Source organism: Budorcas taxicolor, chromosome 11 (assembly GCF_023091745.1).
Source record: "Budorcas taxicolor isolate Tak-1 chromosome 11, Takin1.1, whole genome shotgun sequence".
In the NCBI taxonomy this organism is placed as follows: Eukaryota; Metazoa; Chordata; class Mammalia; order Artiodactyla; family Bovidae; genus Budorcas; species Budorcas taxicolor.
This window is the reverse complement of record NC_068920.1, coordinates 33,371,570-33,392,946: the sequence shown is the minus strand read 5'-3', so window position 1 is coordinate 33,392,946 and position 21,377 is coordinate 33,371,570. Positions and strand designations below refer to the sequence as shown.

The 21,377-nt window shown below is 48.6% G+C and overlaps 1 protein-coding gene across 1 annotated transcript; it reads right to left on the bottom strand.

Annotated features, from left to right (window-relative positions):
• Positions 1 to 11,881: 11,881 nt before the first annotated feature.
• LOC128056548 (butyrophilin-like protein 1) lies at positions 11,882 to 21,377 on the bottom strand. The gene is given in 9 exon segments (XM_052649332.1): positions 11,882 to 12,552; positions 12,961 to 12,987; positions 15,209 to 15,235; positions 16,271 to 16,297; positions 16,393 to 16,413; positions 16,684 to 16,884; positions 17,001 to 17,282; positions 18,639 to 18,986; positions 21,293 to 21,377. Coding segments are annotated over 9 exon segments (1,689 nt in total).

Genomic DNA, 21,377 nt, shown 5'->3' with positions numbered 1-21,377 from the left:
AAAGCTGAAACCACCCCGAGGGGGACACAGAGACCCACAGACCCGATAACCGTTCTCGACAAGCGCTCCGCTCCAGGCTGTGCACGTTTGCTCACTCCCTCAGTTGTGTTTCACTCTTTGTGATCCCATGGACTGAGCCTGTCAGGCTCTTCTGTCCAGCCTGGAATTTTCCAGGCAAGAATACTGGAATGAGTGCCATTTCCTGCACCAGGAGATCTTCCCAACCATGCAATCAAACCCACATCACTTGGGTCTCCTGCATTGGCAGGCAGATTCTTTACTAATTGGTCACCTGAGAAGACATACTCCAGGATGGCAGCATTCTAACCTCGGAAGTGGGGACTGTACGCAGCACACAGCCTGCACAGAATAACACCTACCCCCGCCTGACTCCATGTCGGCTAGAAAGTACACAAGGCACAGCCCCCAGCGTGGCTGCTTCCTTTTCTTCCCCAGCAGATGACCCAGGAACTCCCCCAACCTGGCCCCCCAGGGGCTAACCCCCAGGCTTCACACGTTTCCAGGACCAACTCCAGAATCTTGGCTGAATGGACAGTGCCCTAAGGCTTGTTAAGATTGTGTATCACCCATGGCCTGGGCACAGCCATTCAGACCCCTTTTCTGCCAGGCCCAGTGAACACCAGGAAAGGCCTGATTCTGTGGTCTCCAAAAAAGAACCAACGGGACTGCCTCTTCCTCCCCAGCTCATCCCTCCCTGAACTTTCCTTACCTAGTAAAGGACACCTGTGTTCACCCAGTTTTCTCTGCCGGAAACTTGAACGGCATCTTTCACATCCCACTCTCCCATGAAATGTGCTTCCAACACATTCAAGATTTTCACAAATTCATGCTAACAGCCATTACATACTCTCATTTCTCTGCTGACACAGAGTTTTCCTCATGGGTCTCCCGACCCACCTCCAGCCTCACTCCCTCCAGGTTATTTTCTTTCCAATGTCATGACACTCACAGGTCAGTTTATGTCAACTTTATGCCTCACCCTTCAAGGGACCCCTCTGCTTCAACCTCACCTCCGCGGCTCCGAGGCCTCCAGCTTCCTATCTGACCTCATCCCGTGCTTCTCCCAGCTGCCCCCTTACTGGTCTCACCAGCCACTGGATGATCCTGCTCCTCCCCCACATTCATCACGGTCCACTGTACAGCTCTCACCTCAAATGACCTTGCTCAAGGCATGCTTTGCTGACCTCCTGATCCCAATTATGAGATCCATACACAAGGCTTTTGCGGTTTGGGTGGCACCCTGTCTCCTCCACAGCCCTGACCTGTGTTCACCTGAGGAATGTCGAGGGAATCCAGGAGAGGAGGCACTCTTTCCCGGCAGGTAGGAAACACTCCATAAACATTGGTTGAGCTGAGTGGCAGGAGTCTCTTCATTAGCACGTGGGCTACTAAACCTCATCCAATTTCACAGAACACTCTAGTCCACAGAGAAACAGGAAGACTGCTAACTCTGAACTAATGGAGTCAGCCTCTGGAAGGCCACAACAGCCCCACCATCTGCCCATCTCTGCTTTCCTGTCTGCTGCTGCTGCTGCTAAGTCACTTAAGTCGTGGCCGACTCTGTGCGACCCCACCGACAGCAGCCCACCAGGCTCTGCCATCCCTGGGATTCTTCAGGCAAGAACGCTGGAGTGGGTTGCCATTTCCTTCTCCAATGCCTGAAAGTGAAAAGTGAAAGTGAAGTCACTCAGTCGTGTCTGACTCTTCACGACCCCATGGGCTGCAGCCTACCAGGCTCCTCTGTCCATGGGATTTTCCAGGCAAGAGTACTGGAGTGGGGTGCCATTGCCTTCTCCAGCTTTCCTGTCTACCCCAGACATAAAGACTTCACTAGTTGCAGCCATGGATTGGCAACACCAGGTTCAACCACCCTCGGTGCTTCCCTGGTAACCCAGACCGTAAAGAGTCTGCCTGCAGGGTGGGAGTCAGGATGTTCAGATCCCCTGAAGGAGAGTATGGCAACGCACTGCAGTATTCTTGCCTCGAGAATCCCATGGACAGAGGAGCCTGGCAGGCCACAGCCCATGGGGTCACAGAGTCAGTCACAACTGAGCGGCTAAGCACACACAAGCACAGTGCTCCCTCCAGCCTGCCCAGTGTCCCAGTGTCAGTGGTTCAGGTCTGAAGCGACTTGGGCTCGTGTCTCTCCCTCCTCACCTCTGCCTCGTGGTTGTCACTGTTATCTTCATTCTACAGATGAGAAAACCAAATCTCACAGATTCACAGCCACACACTCAGCAAATCTCTCTCAGCCTGTGTTCACTCTGGGTTGGACCCATTATATTTGTCTCCACAGAGTAAGGACCAGTGGACCCACAAAACCACGAACTGTTGATTAGTGCCCAGAAGTCTGGTCTGAGGTGTTATAGCTCTGGACAAACCCAGACCATCAGGGTATACCTGAACACATCCCACTTTGTCTTCCCCAAAAGGTCAACTCCCTCTAATATCCACCTGGACTCAGGAATATTTGGAATATTTATATTAACCGCAGGAGATCTAATGAGACAAGTTCAAAATTTAGCTTCCAGGACCCCCCTAATCTCTATCCCCCACTTACACCACCAATCCCTTCACCACAAGGAGACTTTTTAAGGTCTCAGAGACATTAGAGGAATTTTATAACAACCATATTTTATTGAATACTTCCTATGTGCCAAGAACCAAGCCACACAGATTCCATTTATGCTACTTCCTTCTCACACGTGCAGACAGACATGAAGTAAGACATGAGTGCTGGCATCGAGGACACTTAGTCCAAAACCCTCACAGAGGAGGGAGGGGTTAGAGCTGCAGGGAGACTGCCTCCTCAATCCTCCCCCAGCCCTCAAACCCAGCCCAACCCACCCCCAGCTCCATACAACTTCACAGGAAGCAGGAACAAGCAAGGACCTTGGACTCAGACACGCCCCAAGATGATCTGACCAGAAAGCTTATCTCACCCTGAATGCCAGCCCTTTGAGTCCATACTGGGAGGAGAGAGAGGCGGGAATGACAAAGTACAGGAAAGATTTTTCTGGAAGGACACTGGAACACACTGGCAAGGTGGACAAAAGCAGTCAACTTCACCGACCTCCCCCGCCACCGCAGGCAGCAGGGTCGTGTGCCAGCTGCTTCTTGCTCACTCACCACAAAAGACTTTTCTTTCTCAAAATATAAATTATCCTAATGCTAACAGGGTTAATATTTAACAGTCACAGTATCCCTTATCTTTAATTTGCTTCAGGAGCTTTCAAAACAGTTTCAGAAAAACTTCTAATGCATAAAACCATAGTGATATAAAATGAACTGTGATTTTTAAAATGCTACAGTAGATGAAAAATATTAAACTCCTATTTTAAACAATATACAATCTGGAAACCTTATTGTCCTTCACATTGTTAAGTTGAGTAGTTCACTAGATTAATTTATACAGTAGGCAAAGTTTAAACAATTCCTTTGATAGCTATTTTTAGAAAGACACATATACACACACTCCAGAGGCAATGATTTTATTTCAATCTTAAAAGGTTTCTTTTGTTCTCTAACCATGATATCCTGGCTGGTGGGCAAGGTCTACCCTGGAAGCCTGCTGCGTGGAGCCCAAGGGCACACTGGGGGCCATGACCTTCCTCTGAACCTGCACTTCTGTCTCTCTGCTGAGGAAGGAGAGGCCATCCCACCAGAGGCTGTCATCTCCAAAACTGGAATATCCAGCAAAGGCGGCTCAGGACATGCTTAGGTCACTCAGTCCTTCCCAGGAGTGTGTGCTTCCCAGCCCACCCAGAGTCCAGTTGGTCCATGGCGCTGACTCCACCATCCTCTGAGTAGACAATCCACTCTGATTCTGAAGTCTGAGATTCCTTCCTGGAACATGAAAAGGCATCGCTCCCACCCAAGCTCTCAGATTGTTGTTGTTGTTCAGTCCCTAAGTTGTGTCCGACTCTGTGCAATGTCTAAAGGTAAAGGAGGGACACTGAGGAGTCAGACAGGCTTACAGAAAATATAATATGTTTTATTTTAGCAATAAAAGATTATGATACCAAGCAGGACCCCGTGGGACTCTTGGGCACAAAAGCCTTTCTGTGCCCCGAATTTCTCTGATTACAGAAAATAGGATTCATTCAACCTCCAAGACCTTCCCTGAGTCCAACAGGCAGGTTCAAGTGGTTGCTAATTAAGGAAGGGGGGGGTGAGGGTGGGGATGTGAGATAAGAGAGAACAGTCAAGAGATACAGTAGTGCAGCCTTGGGGCAAGGTCTGATTCCCCATCAAAGGAAACACACAAAAATATCTTTGAGCTATTTCAGAGATACTGAAACCGCCACGGGGGAGAAGTTAACGTTTAACAAGGATGGTATGCTGACCACAAGCACAGAGACCCCAGATGAGTTGGAACCAGAAGGTTGGTAATGCTAACTCCCACTCAGCTCACTACCAACCCATCAGAAGAATGTCCGCGAGCTGATCATGCTTTTTTTGAAAACATTACTATAGAACTCCTCACTACCCTCTTCAGGGAGGATCACACGGTTTTGAGGGCATTAGTCCACTGTGGCCGCCTTTGGCTAACAAAGCAATAAAGCTGCTATTTTCTACTTCACCCAACACTCTGTTTCTAAGCTTTAATATGGTGTCGGGGTACAGAGGCCAGATTCAGCTTCAACAGTAAGGTTCTAAAGGGAAAGAAGGCAGACAGAAAGAGGGTGTAGGAAAGGAAAGAGCAGGGAGAAAGGAAGGGAAAAGGGAGGGAGGGAAGGAGAAAGGGAGAGAAGAAAAGGACAAAAGGGAAGGGGTAGGATCCCCCTGCATTTACCCTGGCACATGTGGGACCAGACTCCAGGATGGACACGTCTGCCCAGGGTGTCTCATGCATGTCCTCGGTCACTGAGATGTCAGGGTACTGTTTACAGTGTGAGTGTTTGTACTGCCCACATGGAAGCGACCTGTGTACCTGCCCTGAGTACAGGACCTGAGTGTACGCCCGCTCAGTAACCTGGGAAGTCTTTCCTCACTCTCCCAACCCATAGGTCAGGCCCACCCATGGCCCAGGGTTAGTCAGGCAAGCCCTGCTCAGAGGGATCTGAGCACCCCTTGAAGTTCTGACACGTTGGCCTCCGTCCCTGGGAGAATCAGAGAAGAGAGGTCTGGGGCAGGAGAGGCAGGCAAGGCCTGAGAGGCTGGCTCTATTTGGGGAAGCACTGTTATGCCCAAGTCGCGAAATCTCCCAATGACCACCAGGGAGCCGATATCCGATGCAAAAGCAAGAGAGTCTTTATCACCAAGCTCGAGCTGGGGCTCCCACCGTTACCGACACAGCAGCTATAGGGAGGAGCCCAGGGTTTTGGATTACATTGTTTAGATAGGGAGTGTTCATGAAAAAAAGAATTTATAGGTAGGGGGACGTCTGATTGGTCACTTTCTTTCGAAGGGTTGTGTGTTGGTTTTTGATTGGTCCCTATTATCTAGGTGGACCACAAGTTCCTGAACGTTAAGTCAGGAGATTCTGGTCTGGGGTTCGATTGGCTCTTGGGTGGTGGGGTGAGGTCAAGGGATTTCCAAAGGCTCTTTTCCCAGAAACTAACAAAATGGAGTTTTTCTTTTAACAAAATGGAGTAGCTTAGGTTCTTCAGCACAATGCCTGAAAGCCACCCACTCTGGCCCGGCACGTTAGAAACCATTTGTATGAGTTGTTTTGTAACAGGAGGTCCTGGTAAGGAACATGGAATTAATAAGCCACCAGCTGCCGGAAGAGTTCAGGAAAGGTCAAAAGTTGACACACGTGTCCAACTACCTCCCAGAATCCTTCTCACTGGCTGAGCAGTGCATCCATCTTGGCTGAGCAATGCCTGCTCTGAATCAGGATAATTGGCCAAAGACAACCAGGAAACTAATCCCATCACCATAAAGCCCAAGACTGCGGAGCAGTTCTCCTGGGTTCCCTTGCCCTACTGCTCTCCGCCAGGGCGCCCTTTTCCAATAAAATCTCTTGCTTTGTCAGCACGTGTGTTTCCTCAGACAATTCATTTCCGAGTGTTAGACAAGAGCCCATTTTCGGACCCTGGAAGTGGTCGCCCTTCCTGCAACAGTTCTAACAGTCCCTAGGATGCCCACCCTGTTCCTTCATGTCAGGAGACTTGTCTCCACAGGCTGAGTTGTGGGCTGAAGCCCTGAGGCCAGGCCCTGATCCCTCATGATGTCACCAAACACTCGGGCACACTGTTCACCCAGTGCCATTTTACTCTGAACATCACATACTTTATTATAACCCTCAGAGGAAAGTCTTACTTTCTTCATTTTACAGCTGAGAGTCAGAGGTTCAGCAACATGAAGAGACCTGCCCAGAGTTATGTGTGTCAAACCCACAGGCTCCAGGCCCCACTAAAGCTCAGCTGAGCCCTAAACAGGGGCCACCAGGTAGGGGCGAAACAGCTCCAGAGGTGCTCCAGGGATCTGGGGGCAGGAGGGGAGGCAGAAGAAATGTTAGAATACCTTTCATCTTAACTGGTTTTTAATGCGCTATTTGTGTTTGTTTTTAGAATCTGTACAACATTTCCACATACTTGATAGCTGCTTGTTGAAAATACATTACTGAAAGGAGTGCATGATCCAGAATTAGAGGCCAAGCTCCAGTCTTCCACTCCAGAAATCCTCTCTAAAGCAGCAGGTATCAGAGAGGGAGGCAGCAGGATCAACCTGCAGCAACTGCTTGGGAGGCAGCCCAGAAACAGGGTGCTACAGGGATAGGAGAAACCCGGGGGCCAAGAGAAGGGCTGCTCTGCTGGATCAGCCCGGGTTCCACCGGGTTCTGCTGCCCCCTTGTGGCCAGCGCTGTGGACTGAAAAAACTGCTTTCCTGCAGGAGGACACGGAGGGAGGGAAAGGAGAGGCAGACAAGGAATGTTCGAAAAATGGGCGTGGACACAGGAAACCACACACAAAAGACTGCAGGCTACAGGATTCCTCATATATGAAGTTAGAGCACAGGCAAAATGCGTCAGTGGTGGCAGAAGTCAGATGAGGAGGTCCTGGAAGCTTGAGGGGACACTTAGAGAGGAACACCAGGGAGCTATCAGATATGACCTGGGCGTGGTTACTCAGCTGTGTGCATACGAAAAAACTTCATCACACTGCACACTGGACATCAGTGCCCTTTATTCCATTCGATTATTACCTTTTGCTCCCCTATGCCTCCTTTCTGCCTCTCAACTAAAACAAAAACAGAAACTTCTGGGGAGGAGGTATGTGACACCAGAAGACTTATTTGTGTTGATCTTCCCCAAGTCTGGTGCCAGTCTCAAAAAGCACTAAATAAAGTCACATTCTTACATAGCAAGGACACAAGAGGAATGCAGTGATATATAACAAAGAGAAAAGTAATTAACTCAAAAGTCTAGAGTTGCTAACATCAAAACTATTATATATCTTTTTCCATATCCCGTCTACATTGATTAACATCCTCCCAGGTGCCTAAAAGATAAAGAATATGGAGGCCTGGCAGCAGTCATTGAGTCAACAGTGAAAACCCTCTATCGATATAATTTTTAACTCTTTAGAAAAGGCTCTGTATCTTTAAGATGCTTTAAGCTTTGTGCCTCTCGTGGTTGGGGCGGGGTATAAGCAATTTACAAGCTGTAAGAGTTCCGGGTAACCTGTTAGGCAAGCTAGAGAGTTATCAGAGGGCCCTGATTTGACTTTTTCCAGAGAATATTAGAAGAGTGGAAAAGCAGGCAGATTCTTATTTTGCAGGGGTGGATGCTCAGGAAATTCCAGGGGGAAAACCTGAGGTCTGATTAGCCTTGCCATCAGAGCTCTGCCCCATGACCTTGTCATGGGTGGAATTCCTCACGCTGGCTCCCGGCAGTGTCTCTTTCAATTCTGGTTTCTTCAGTATGTGTGCCCAGTAGTGGGATTGCTGGGTCATAAGGCAGTTCTATTTCCAGTTTTTTAAGGAACCTCCACACTGTTCTCCATAATGGCTGTACTAGTTTGCATTCCCAACAACAGTGTAAGAGGGTTCCCTTTTCTCCACACCCTCTCCAGCATTTATTGCTTGTAGATTTTTGGATCGCAGCCATTCTGACTGGCGTGAAATGGTACCTCATTGTGGTTTTGATTGTGCTTTTGCATTTCTCTGATAATGAGTGATGGTGAGCATCTTTTCATGTGTTTGTTGGCCATCTGTATGTCTTCTTTGGAGAAATGTCTGTTTAGCACAGGGCCGGCTGTGATGGATGTGATGAGATCTGTTAGGAACCTTGTCTAAGGAACAAGATTCTATGAAGCCAAACAGTGAAGATACTCCACTGAGACTGGAGAGACAGCCTGAGTTTCAACTGGATGTGTAGCAATGAAGCAGAAATAGACTTCAGGGGAAATAAACCAAAAAAATTAATCTGTTTCTCCATGGAAATGTCAAGGGAGTGGAGTCCCATCTTACACAAGAAAGTTGATTCTTGGGCAGGCAAGTCTTCTATATGAAAAAAATAACCCTTGAAAATTGGTTACGTTGCTCATAAAGTACTGCCCCATACTTGTGCATAAGGGAAACATAAACATGTAAAATGTACAGTAAAACATATAATATTATACACAGATTTATGATAAACCAAAAAATGCATCTTTAAAGTTTAAAAATCACCTCAGCACTTGAAAAGAATCAAGGGCTTCCCTGGTGGTTCAGTGGTAAAGAATCCACCTCCCTACAAAGGCTACAAAGGTGCAAGGAGATCCAACCAGTCCATCCTAAAGGAGATCAGTCATGAAAATTCACTGGAAGGACTGATGCTGAAGCTGAAACCCCAATACTTTGGCCACCTGATGCGAGGAACTGACTCATTGGAAAAGACCCTGATGCTGGGAAAGATTGAAGGTGGGAGGAGAAGGAGATGACAGAGGATGAGATGGTTGGATGGCATCACCAACTCAATGGACATGAGTTTGAGTAAATTCCAGGAGTTGGTGATGGACAGGGAAGCCTAGTGTGTTGCAGTCCATGGGGTCACAGAGAGTCGGACACGACTGAGTGACTAGACTGAACTGAACTGGCAAAGGCGACATGGGTTTGATCCCTGATCCAGGAAGATCCCACATGCCCCAGAGCAACTAAGCCCGTGCTCTACAGCTACTGAGCCTGTGCTCTAGAGCCCAGGAGCCGCAACTACTGAGCCCACATGCTGCCCCTTCTAACGCCCGTGTGCCCTAGAGGCCGTGCTCCACAGTAAAAGAAGCCACCACAATGAGAAGCCTGTGTACCACAACTAAAGAGCAGCCCCTACTTGTTGCAACTAGAGAAAGCCCTCACACAAAACGGAAGTCCCAGCACAGCCAACAAATAAATAATGAGAAAGGGATCCATGAACAGAAGAAGCTTTCGATTTAGAATAAAGATCCAAACGCCAGCCTTCTCTGGGGGATCTAGAAAAGTCTGTGTGTCTTTTCAGGCTTCTCTTTGAATCTGGGGGGGAAGAATACTTAGGTAAATTATACCTGCTATTTCACTGTTTCCTATTTTTATGTTAATAACATAGGATTTTTGCAATGTACTTATCCCTAAAATTATCTGTATTAAAAGGGTTTTGCTTATATTTAACATAAAATTTTTCATTAATTTTTTTTTAAAGGGCATTAATGAGAACCATTTAATGGTTTTAGTAGAATATCATTGTAAGGGACAGGGGAAAAGTTACTGGCTGTAAATTTTTATGACCATTTCTTACAAAACGTATTACTTTAAAGATTTATGTATGTAACAATGAGTACAATAAAAGCCACGCTAAAAATAATTTGAAATCAAAGTACTGCATAGAGATAAGTCTTTGCTGTGCTGCAACTGGCTGGGCCCATTTTTGAAAGCTTCCTTTTCTCCTTTCCCCCTTCTTTCCTTCCGTCTTCCCCTCCTCGTCCCTCCCTCTCACCTTCTTCCTCCCTCCTCCTTCTGCCCCTTTTATAATTTTTAAATTATAAAAATACATAATTTTCATAAAGTCATATACATGCCTCTCAGACAAGTAGAGAAGTCAAAGAATTTATTCAGAGAAATAATCTGTTATGGAACTGCTACAATTATAAAGCTGGTTCAAAGAGCATTTTGAAGGATAGCTTAATTACTGTCTCACCAGGAAAAGCAGTGGGAAATAAATATGCTGAGTTGGGGGGGAAGTGGTTAATGTCCTGTACCGTGCTGCGCTGTGCTCAGCCACTCAGTCGTGTCTGACTCTCTGCGATCCCATGGACTGTAGCCCTCCAGGCTCCTCTGTCCAAGGGATTTCCCAGGCAAGAATACTGGAGTGGGTTGCAATTTCCTACTCCAACATGACACCTTACATTTTGTCTATTTCCAGGATTTTTTAATTAATATTTTAAAGTATAGTTGATTTACAATGTGATATGCTTCTACATATATTCAGCAAAGTGAATATTTCCAGGTTTTAAATAATTACATATTTTTGCAATACAAGGAAAAGATTTCAAGAATGATAGAGGAGTGGGTAATAAAAGATGGTTTCTTTAAAAATAAGCATTTTAGAAACTATCAGAACAATTCCATACAATTCAAAATTGCATTCAATGGAGTCCAGTTAAACCTTCTTAAATATTGACCAGTTTTGCATCTATTTGTAAGCAAATTTAAGCACACTTTAATCTATCAATAGGTAGTATTTTGAATTCTTTGAACAGGTTGTAACAGCTACTGTTCCCCCTTTAAATGAGTTGAATAAAGTAGTTTGTGCACACACACACAAACAGTCAGAAACTGAGTAGTGCCTATCCAACTAGGACCCACAGCAGCCATTCTACATCTTCAGTGAAGCAGAGCCACAGCCTGCGGGCTTACTCTCCAGGCGTCTGTGAAACTTAAGGAGCTTGAGCAAATCCCCAGAGGTCTGGGTCCCTCAGAGTGCTGCTTCCTTTTCTGCCCTTTACCATAGGACTTGGAAGTACTAAGAGGCAATACACTGATTACTAGTATCGTGCTCACGGTCGAAGCTTTCTGCAATTCACCTGCCTTTGAAAACTCTCGTCTTCACTCACACCTTAATGCTGGTAACAGTTCTTTTCTTTCCTCCTGATGCAGACACTACAGAAAAACCCAGATCCTTCTCCTTTCCTGAAACAAACAGCACAAGCTTTTGCAAGTAACAGAAATCTACTGAGGTTGATAAAAATAGGTGAGTTTCATCCACCTCAGAATAGGAAGTATATAAAGTAAAATGCTAACTCCTCTAAAATTCATCAGCCATCCATCTCCCTGCAAGATTCTGGATGGCCAATGCTTCTGGTCAGACTCTGGATCCTCATATATACAACTGGAGACCCACCTTCAGTTCTGGGTTCCTCTGCATTGATTCAATAAAATAACCCCCTTTTATTCTGCAGAGTGATTCAGCCCTCATGCCCTTTAATAACCAAATGGTGTATAAACACCATAAAAGGGACTGCCCTGGTGATCCAGTAGCTAAGACTCTGTGTTCCCCATGCAAGGGGTCTGGGTTCGATCCTTGGTCAGGGAACCAGATCCTACATGCCCCAACTAAGAGGTCACATGCCACAACCAAGACCTGGTGCAGCCAAATAAAAAAATAAAAACAAATTTTTTCTAAAAAGCACTAAAAAAATTGTTTATTGCCACCAGAAAATTGACTTCCCATGGCAAACTACAGCCTAATCAAAACTACTTCAGAAACAGTCCATGTCTAGCTTCTCAAACCTGAGTCCATGGTATGAATTGACAATTGTTATAACCACAGGCCCAGGAGTCTGTCTCCAGAGCAGGGGGACGAGACCCCCCAGCCATCCAGGCTGCACCTCAGAGGCCTCTGTCACAAGGGGTCTGAAGCTCCAGGAAGAGCCATAGTGAGGATCCAGGACAGTGACCAGCCCTATGGGGACACAGCCTCGGGGTTGCAAGGGAGCAATGGAGACTCGGCCCCTGGAGGACCATCAGCACCAGAGCCTGAGCTGAACCCCGCCCCTGGAAGGCTCACAGACTCCTCCAGAGAAGGATTGCTAAGGGCAACAGGGAGCCCCTCAGACCCTCCCACCTTGGAGCAGACAGTCAGGGACACGTCTCCTGACCTAATCATGAAGTATGGAAAGAGGGTCCCAGAGAAGGAAGTCTGAGGGAAGGAGAAAATGTGGGAGCCATCAGTCATGTTGTAGAAGGAGACGTCCCCTTCCTGGTGGTCCAGGAACACCCCCACCCTAAGCCTGGGGTGGGGAGCCTGCATGAGGGATAGCGGAGTCTCAGGTACAGTACAGGCACAATATCCTCTTTCAACTCTCCCCACAACCCAGAACCCCTTATCTGAGGACTCCATGTACCAGCCTTTCCTGTTCACACCTTCCCTACAGACCCCCAGGGCCCACTCGCTTTCGTCTCCATCCCTGATCTCCACCTCCCAATAACAGCGCCCTGATGTGATGCCCTCAAAGCCCAGTACACTGCAGGTATCTCCAGAGGTCACACAGGAGGCCTTCAAGGTCACACTTGTCTTTTCATGAGAGATGACAAGGTCTGAATGGGCAGATCCTGGATCCAGAGTGACAGGCCCTGCAGAGAAAGTTATCTATCATTCAAGGTCCTCCCCTCCCCAAGAACACTCAACCACCCCTCAACCAGGAATCTCAGCTGCATGGGAGGAATGCTAAGCATCCTGACAATAGAAACTTGTGATTCAAGTCGATGGGCCTCCAAGCAGGAAAAGGACCCATGAGACTGATTTCAGGGTGCAATATGTCACAGGGCCCTTGAGGACCAGCCTGCTCTCCAAGGGCTGAAGGATGTCTATTTAGCGTTCAATATCAGCCAAAGTCATCAGCCCCACCTGTGTGTGACTACCACCACCACCTCCCATCCCACACTATTGATGGTGCCAGCATCTATATCACCACTGAGAACTGAAGGAGAGACCACGGGGACAGCAGTAGGAAAATCTAGAAAATACACAAAGTCACTCACATTCCTGGAACTCCTCCTTCCGCCAATCTACGAGGAAAACACACGTTTCTTATCAGGGGTTCACAAAGACTGTACAACACACATTAGGGTGGGTACCTGGGGTGGGTACTGGAGCTGCTAATGAAGGATTTGTAGGAAAAATGTTTGGAAACTTCACTTGATACATGTATTGCTCTTTTATACACACACACACAGAGAATGATCATTTTGCAACCTTTTGATGAAGACCTAGCCATAAACCACAATACTCAGGGATTGAGAAGCTGGAGACTGACCTGAACAGAAAGATCTTTGCCATATTTGCCTACCAAATCATTCTTTCTCAAGGCCCTAGCCACATATCTATAATGAAAGGTGGGTTTTCTACAGAAACAATTGGGGAGATAAAAGCTTTCGTTCACTAGTGAAGAACAGATCGGGCTGAGCTTGCAGGTGGTCTCTGAGCCACGGGTAGAGAGAATACAAGTGGCTAAGCTGAACTGGGACCATGACTATGTGCCAGGAGAGAAGAGAGCTCAGCGCACAGCACTGGAGACATCCGACCCGGGTAGAAGACCATGCAGAGGTTTCCAGAAAGGGAGAGAGACGTTCAAATAAGGAAGCACGACACGCGCTGAAAAGAAGAAACACAAATAACTTCTCCTTCCATTTCTGTAGGAACAAAACCATCCCTATAGACATGGCATATGGTGAAAATACTAAAAAATGCTGATTCTAGTTTCATGGTACAGTTTCTTTTTTTTAATGAAAGGTATAGAATAAAAGGTATACATTAAAATAGATATACATTAAAATACAGACGACTTAAACTTGGCAGAGAAGGTGAGGATGGTAAAAGAAGACTACACGAGCGTCATTGTTTAGAAAGAAATCCCTGCAAGAATCAGTAAGATGTTGGTGGTGGTTCTCATCCATCTGGTGCCCAGGCCTCCTTCACCCTCTGGGTTCCCCACTGTCTCTCACAATCTGTATTCCTGACCCTAAACAGGAGCATTCCAAGCAGGAACAGGGCCTATGACATAGGCTCAGAGGGCACAGAGCCTTCACTCACCCTACTGCTAAGGGTCCTTGAGACCACCCTCACTGCACGGGCATCCCTGCAACCACACACCTGCCCCAGCTCCTCTGGGAGGTGCAGATGGTCTCATGATCAGAGGCAAACTCATTATATGGTTACCTAAAAAAGGCTTAGGAATACAAGTTTCTCTGAAATATTTTAAAGAGGACTCAAGGAGTCCATCACATTTCATGTCATGAACCTTGCAAACTCTCAGTGCACTTCTCAGATTCACACCACGTGGCTGTGACTTTTGAACTTGTGACCTTTGGCCTCTCTTCAGTCACTCTGTCCACTCAAAACCTCTACAGGGCATTTCCCCCACACACTCCTATACTTCCTTCACATCTCCTCTCTTCCTCCTGATCTTTTCTTCCGTGGTTTGTTCCCCTACCCCTTCTCCAATAAGCAATTTAACCTCTCTCACGGTCTCCTTTTCCAATCTTCTACATTAACCCTGAAAAAGGGAGGAGGAGCCTGAGCCCTTCAGACAAATATTCTCCTAAAATGGAAGATGATGTCGTGAATAATCCATCATATGTTACATTTTTGGTTTTATGGCAAAAAAATAAACACACTTGGGATTTTCCATATAATTTTAGATATTTCACATGCTCATCCCTGGAGTCCATAAATATCCCAGAGGTGGTGGACCCCAGAGTCAGAACACCTGCTCCTCATCAACCAATGAGGCTTGGAGGATGAAAGCCAGCCTGGACATGGGGTCAGAGCATGAGGAAGCAGAGAGAAGACCAATATTCCAGAGGACCAGGGAGAAACGGGGAAACCAAAACTAGAGCCAAAGAGAGAAGGATTCAAACCAAGGGTCCCATAAGCAAGCGAGCATGACTTCTGAAATCTTCCAGAGATGAGCGATCCCTGGTCCACACAGTCATTCCCTGCTGCCATCCCTCCTCACCAGTGACCCCTCCTCTGTCACTGTCACCAGAAGTCCCAGTTGCAACAGGCGTTTGGGGAGGGTGCTGCTAACCCTGACAGTGCCTGCAGCAGAGCACAGGCAGGATGGAGGCACACCTGTGTCCTGAGGAGTCCCTGCAGTCTCCAGGTGGAGGCTACAAAGGTGACAAGAAGACCAGGGACACTACCCCACCCTACTGTGGGGTCCCCTCAGGGGGAAGGGGATAGAGTCTAGGTTGGGAGGGGAGGCCACAGGAACTCAGATCCACTTACCTGCATACAGCTGGGCCTTCCTCCAGGCTGAAAGGGAACACACTCTGGTGAGACCTCAGCCAGAAGAAACCTGCTCAGTGTGAATTCACTGGCTGTGGCCTCCCCTCTGCTCTGCAGGTGAGACTAACCACAGTGGGAGAGAGGCTGGAGAGGAGGTGACCTCCTGCCACGTGCAGACAGCCAGGGTGGTGGGGAATCCCCTGGAGCACAGGTCAGAAGCCTGCGGCACTCTGGATTGACTTGCACCACTGTCCCACTGCTGTGTGATGTTTGGCTAGTTCACTTAGTTGCTCCTCCTTCAAAATCCTTCAAAACTCCTGTTTCACCTGTTACTCCATGTTGCTACTCAGGCTCAGAAGCTATTTGTTTGAATAGATTTTAGGGGGGAAAAGTATAAATTACTCCACAATTTTAACAGTTAATTATTGCACAAGTATTTTCTGGAAAAAAATATGCATGAAAAATTGACATGAAGCAGGAATTTTAAAACAACATAGATACAAGGTCAACTCCAAGGTAAAACTGGCCCAGCATTCCCAGAGGAAATCATTCTAGAGATACATGTCATTTTTCTGGGCAGCCCATGACTTTGCCATGCATCGTCAGCCCAGGTATCCCCTCAATCACTTTCTGATCATCATCTTGAGGAACTGGAGAGAAGAGACTCTCCCTGGATGGTGTGCTGGGATAGAGAAAGGAGGCCACACACAAACTTAATCACCATTTGTTTGTGTAGCTCCTTCAGTGAAATCTCAGGGCATGTGGTTTTGGCCCTCAGGTACTGATCAAAAACCAGATGCATTCAGGCTACAAAGCTATCAGTAATTTTCGGGTTGATCAGAGTTAGAATAAGACCCAGGGAGCATGAGAAACTCTGAGGTCACCATCAGACACAAGCTTCCTGCCAGCCCAGGTCTGCAAGGGGCCTAGGAACTGGGTTCTGTCTCCCCCAGCCTCCACTTCCACCCCACAAAAGGGGGTCCACATGTCTAGACACAAACAAGGAAAGGGACACCTTGGCACAGGTAAGACAGACCCAAGGACATCTGGAGAGTCACTCACCAGCCAGGTAAGTGGATTTCCTCCTCTCTGAAAAGCAAAACACAAAAAAACAGGTGAGCTAAGAACAAGAATATCTCCTATGAAGGGGATGCAGAGAGCTCAAGAGGAAAAGTAGAGCTTACCTAGTTCTTCCTGAAGTTTAGCTGAAAAAGAGTGAAAACGAAAATGCATGAATTCCACTCCCTAAGAAAAAGACTCACAAATACCACCTCTCTGTGTGTCACCCCTGGCGAAGACGTTCCAACTGCAGACCCATCGGAGCCTCCACGGCTCCAGCTATCCGCCCAGGTCTCCCTAGCCACCTGCTCTGGACTGGGATATCCGCAGAGCCCTGGACTCAGGCCCTGTGGTCAGTTCCTCCCTCTCAGCACCAGCTGCCACATTCACCAGCCTTGACCCCTGTCCTGCCTTACCTGCGTCCTTCAGCACTTCCTCCTTTGTCTGACAGTCCTGCTCTCTAATCTGGCACAGAATCTCCTTTTCTCCCATCTCCCGCACCTTCATGGAATGTTCTTTCTTGGTGTAACATCCAGCCCCAAGGAGCAAGATCACCAGCACAGTCAGGCTCACCGAGAAAGCCACCTTCCAGGGAGAGGCCTGGGGGAAGAAGGGCTCTGCAGCCCAGCCAGACACCCCGTCAGGACCCCCACCGAGGACAGCCCAGCCCGGAACACCCAGGAACACCGGGTCCCCTCCTCCAGCCCTGCTGGAAGCCAGGAGCCCCTCTGACCTGGGATGAAAATGGCCATGGCCTTCTCCTGGCCCAGGACAGGGTTGAGGATGGAGCAGGTCACATTCCCCACAGAGCTGTCTCGCACCACCAGCGCCGCCTCCACGCTGAACAGCCCTTCAGCATCCTGGGTGTGGGTCTCGGAGAACGCCAGGAACTTCTCTTCGCTGACGTCTCTCCACTGCACCTGGGGCTTTGGGAACCACCCCGAGGCCATGCACACCACTCAGACCCCGTCTTCCTCAGGCCCTGTGATGCGCACCTGAGGGGCAGAGCCCACACCTGCGGGAGGCAAGATGCAGAGCCCAAGGACCCAGCAGTGCCTACGTGTGCACAACTCCAGGCGGCGCCCTGCACTTGGCATTCTGGGGGCCCTGGGGGCAGCCTGATCCCACAGGGAACAAGGAGGCGGCCTTGCCTCGGAGAACAGAAGGAAGAAGCATAGGGACCCCCAGGGTTTCAGAGGGCTGGGGCCCTTCTCCCAAGTTGTGCAGGTGGAAAGGCTGATGCCATGTAAACAAAGGGAGGAATGTGGTCCCAGGTCCACCCTTATCCTGGACTCTCCTCACCTCACACTCTCCCAGGGCGTCTGCTTCCACACCCACTGCCTCTCTTTGTAAATCACCACCAAAATTAAGTCATCTAACAACTCTATGTCCTGAACTCTGCTTCCTTCTATCCTCAGGTTTACCTCCACATGGACTCCTCACATGTACTTCAAACTCCTAATTCCAGAACTAATATGTGATTTGGCCCCATCTCTGATGGCTTGATTATGAAAATATTCCCACATCTCCACTCATCTTTATATCCAGCGCCCTGTCTGCCTCACTCTGGTCCCCTCTGAACACCCTGCCCCCTCACTCACTCCCACCAGCCATGAGGACCCCAGGTGTCCCTAGAACACACCAGCCACACACACCCTCCTCAGGCCATTAAGGGTGGTGTTCCCTCCCCTTTGAACTTGCAACCCCCAGATGTCCAAGACACTGAATCCCTCCTTCCAGTCTATGTTCAGATACACATTCTCCATTAGGACCAGCCTGCGCCACTGTGTGACACTGCAGCCTGGCCTCACTCCCAACCCCCGGTCCTGATCCCCTTCCCCTGTTCCACTCGGCTCCTCCTCCTCAGCACTTACCACATTCTAACATCACCTATAATCTGTTTCTTCATTGTGACTGCTTGATCATCCACTTGAGAATATAAACTCATAACAACAGGGATATTTGTTAGGTTCTCTGATGCATCCAAGGTGCTTAGAACAGGACCAGACACAGTATGTGCAACCTCAGTCACTTCAGTCAGATCCAATTCTTTGCGACCATATGGACTGTAGCCCTCCAGGCTCCCCTGTCCATAGGATTCTCCAGGCAAGAATATTGAAGTGGGTTGCCATTTCCTCCTCCAGGGGATCTTCCCAACCCAGGGATAGAATGTTGCAGGTGGATTCTTTACCACTGAGCCACCTGAGAAGCCCAGACACGTAGGAGGGACTATATATATTTGCATTTAATGAATGAATGGATCAAAGAGCCTCCGTTCCTCCTGTGATAAATAAGGGGCTGAGTTATATCTTTCAGATCCCTCCCAGTTCCAACACCCCAAAACTCTAATCTAGTTACCCAAGTCACCCACCTGCCACCTTCAGCTCCAAACCAGCCTTTTCATAGAAGTGTCCTTTTCTGAAGACGCAGGTGTACAGCCCATTGTCAGAAGCCTGGACCCTCTGGATGCGCACGGCAGCATATCCCTGGCTGAGGAGGTCCCCCACCAGCGAGGTCCGCCCTGCATAAAGAGCCATCTGCTCCTCCTTCTGCTCCTGTCGGTTCTGATAGACGAACACGGCTTCCAAAAGCTTGGAGCGGAACCACCTCAGCTCCATGTCCTCTGCACTCACAGCCGGAAATAGGGAGCATGGCAGTACAGCTTCTCCTCCCAGCACTGCCACAATGGGGTGCAAAGGGCCAATCACCCGGAACGTCTCTGTGAACAGAGACGGCAGTGAGAGAGAGAGGCAGACCGAGGGCAGGGGACGCACAGCATCAGGTGGGAAGGCCCCGGGCTCGGATGAGATGACCACGGGACTGATGGATTGAGCTTGACGACTGAATCTGGGCAACAACTCTGATCACATTTTTGTGACCGAGAAACAGTTTCAAGGAGAATCCCTCACCCTCCTGTTCTCCTGGCCCCAGGCCGTTCTGTGAAGGCCCTCAGCGTGAATATGCAACAGAATCGTCATGAGATCAAGGGAATCACAACTGGCAGGGACCCCCTTCACCCCCAGGACACCTTCTGATATAGCAGGTCTGGGGTGGACCCAAGGAAATGCCTTTGTAAACAGTCCCTGGGAGGCTGATACTGATGCTCCATGGACAACACTTTGAGAACCACAGCTCTACCCTGCCCCACACTCCTTGGGCAGGACTGAACCCTGAACAAAGTACATACCCGGGGTCTAGGTCAGAAATTCTTGATCATCAGCCACACCCAGGAGCTACTCTATTCAAGCCCTAACTTTATCATGTGTGTTCAAGACTTTCTCCTCAGCTCAAATGTGCACTAAAACCCAGATCCAAATGCTGTTTCCGTTAAAAAGCTGCCTTTCTTTTCATCACCCACAGGAACCCGTATTTACCCCACTAACATCTTCCTAGAGCCTTTGTCCTTCTGAGACCTGGTGGATGGGTCACAACATGACCCCTGTGCGAGACAGCCCTGCCGGATCTCTGAAGAAAGATTTCAGCTGCTCAGAGTTGGCCTGAGTCACCATCGTCTCTCACCTGGAGGACAATGGTACACTGGGCTCCCTGGGTCTCCTCTCCCCACTCCCATGGGGTGAGGGCCCACGATCAGCCCCTCACCATGAAGGACAGGCCACTCTTAACAGCTGTACACCTTGTCCCTGCTCGGCTCAAAGCCTTGCCATGGCTCCTCGGTCCCCTCAGTGGACCTCAGGCACGCTGGGGTTGACCCCCGGGGCCTCCCTGACTCCTACTCCTGCTTTCTCCCTCTCACACACTCTGCTCCAGCCAAGACTTGCCTCCACAGTCCTTTGAGCATTACAGGCACACAGGCAGCTTTGCACTGGCTGTTCTCTCCTGCAGAAACCATCCTTCTACTGGAACGGTCACAGACTCACCCCCTCCTCCAGGTCTTTGTTCTCCTCTCACTGAACATGCTGGCTCCTGCTTCCCACCTCCCCACCCCTGGCTGCCTCCCTCCACCCTCACTACTCCACTGCCCCTCCTCTCATCTCTTACAACAAACTGTCAATTACAGTCTTCTGTGCATTTCTTACTCACAGCCTCCTTCTACATTGTAAGTGCTATAAAGTTAAGATCTGTCTGTTTTGTTCAAGTACAGCACCTAATGGACTTCCCTGGTGACTCAGACAGTAAAGAATCTGCCTGCAATGCTGGAGACCCAGGTTCAATCCCTGGATTGGGAAGATCCCCTGCAGGAAGGCATGGTAACCCATTCCAGTATTCTTGCCTGGAGAATCCACATGGTCACAGGAGCCTGGCGGCCCCCAGTCCACAAGGTCGCAAAGAGTCCGACACGACCAAGTGACTAACACTTTCACTTTCTTACTGTCACATTTTTGTTCTTTTTATTTTATATTGGAGGATAGCTAGTGGCTCAGTCAGTAAAGGATCCGCCTGCAATTCAGGAGACCTCAGTTTGATCCCTGAGTTGGGAAGGTCTCCTGGAGGAGATCATGGCAACCCACTCCAGCATTCTTGCCTGGAGGATCCCCGTGATCAGAGGAGTCTGGCTGAGGAGCCCAGTCCATGCTGTTGCAAAGAGTTGGACATGACTGAAGCAACTTAGCACACAACACATAGACATTTAACAATGTTGTGATGGTTTCAGGTGGACAGCAAAGGGACTCAGCTATACACATATGTGTATCCATTCTCCCATGGTAACATTTTTCATAGTTGCCTTTTTTGCTGCAAGGCATGCATGACCAGGCATCCTAACCAGCTACAAACTTATGCCTCTGCAATGGAAGCATGATGTCTTAAACACTAGACCCCCAGGCAAGTCCTGATAGTTGACTTTTGAAAACATCATAATCTTCATAATCTTCACATTAGAAACTGTCAAGTTCCCTTATTTTATGGTTTAGAGACTCTTCTCAATTAAATAATTACAATTACTGCCTGGGGAAGCATCATAATTATTCTAGAGAAGGGATTCTTCAACTGCCCACCCACTGTGGGTGGAGAGAGCCAGCCTAGCTCCTGGGGACCCACACAGGAAGGGAGTGGGGAGACACTCACCTGTGGACCCCCCAGTGGGCAGAGGGAGGAGGAGGAGCAGGATGGTGAGGTGGCTGAGCCCAGAGCAGCGGGAGAAGTCCTCCAT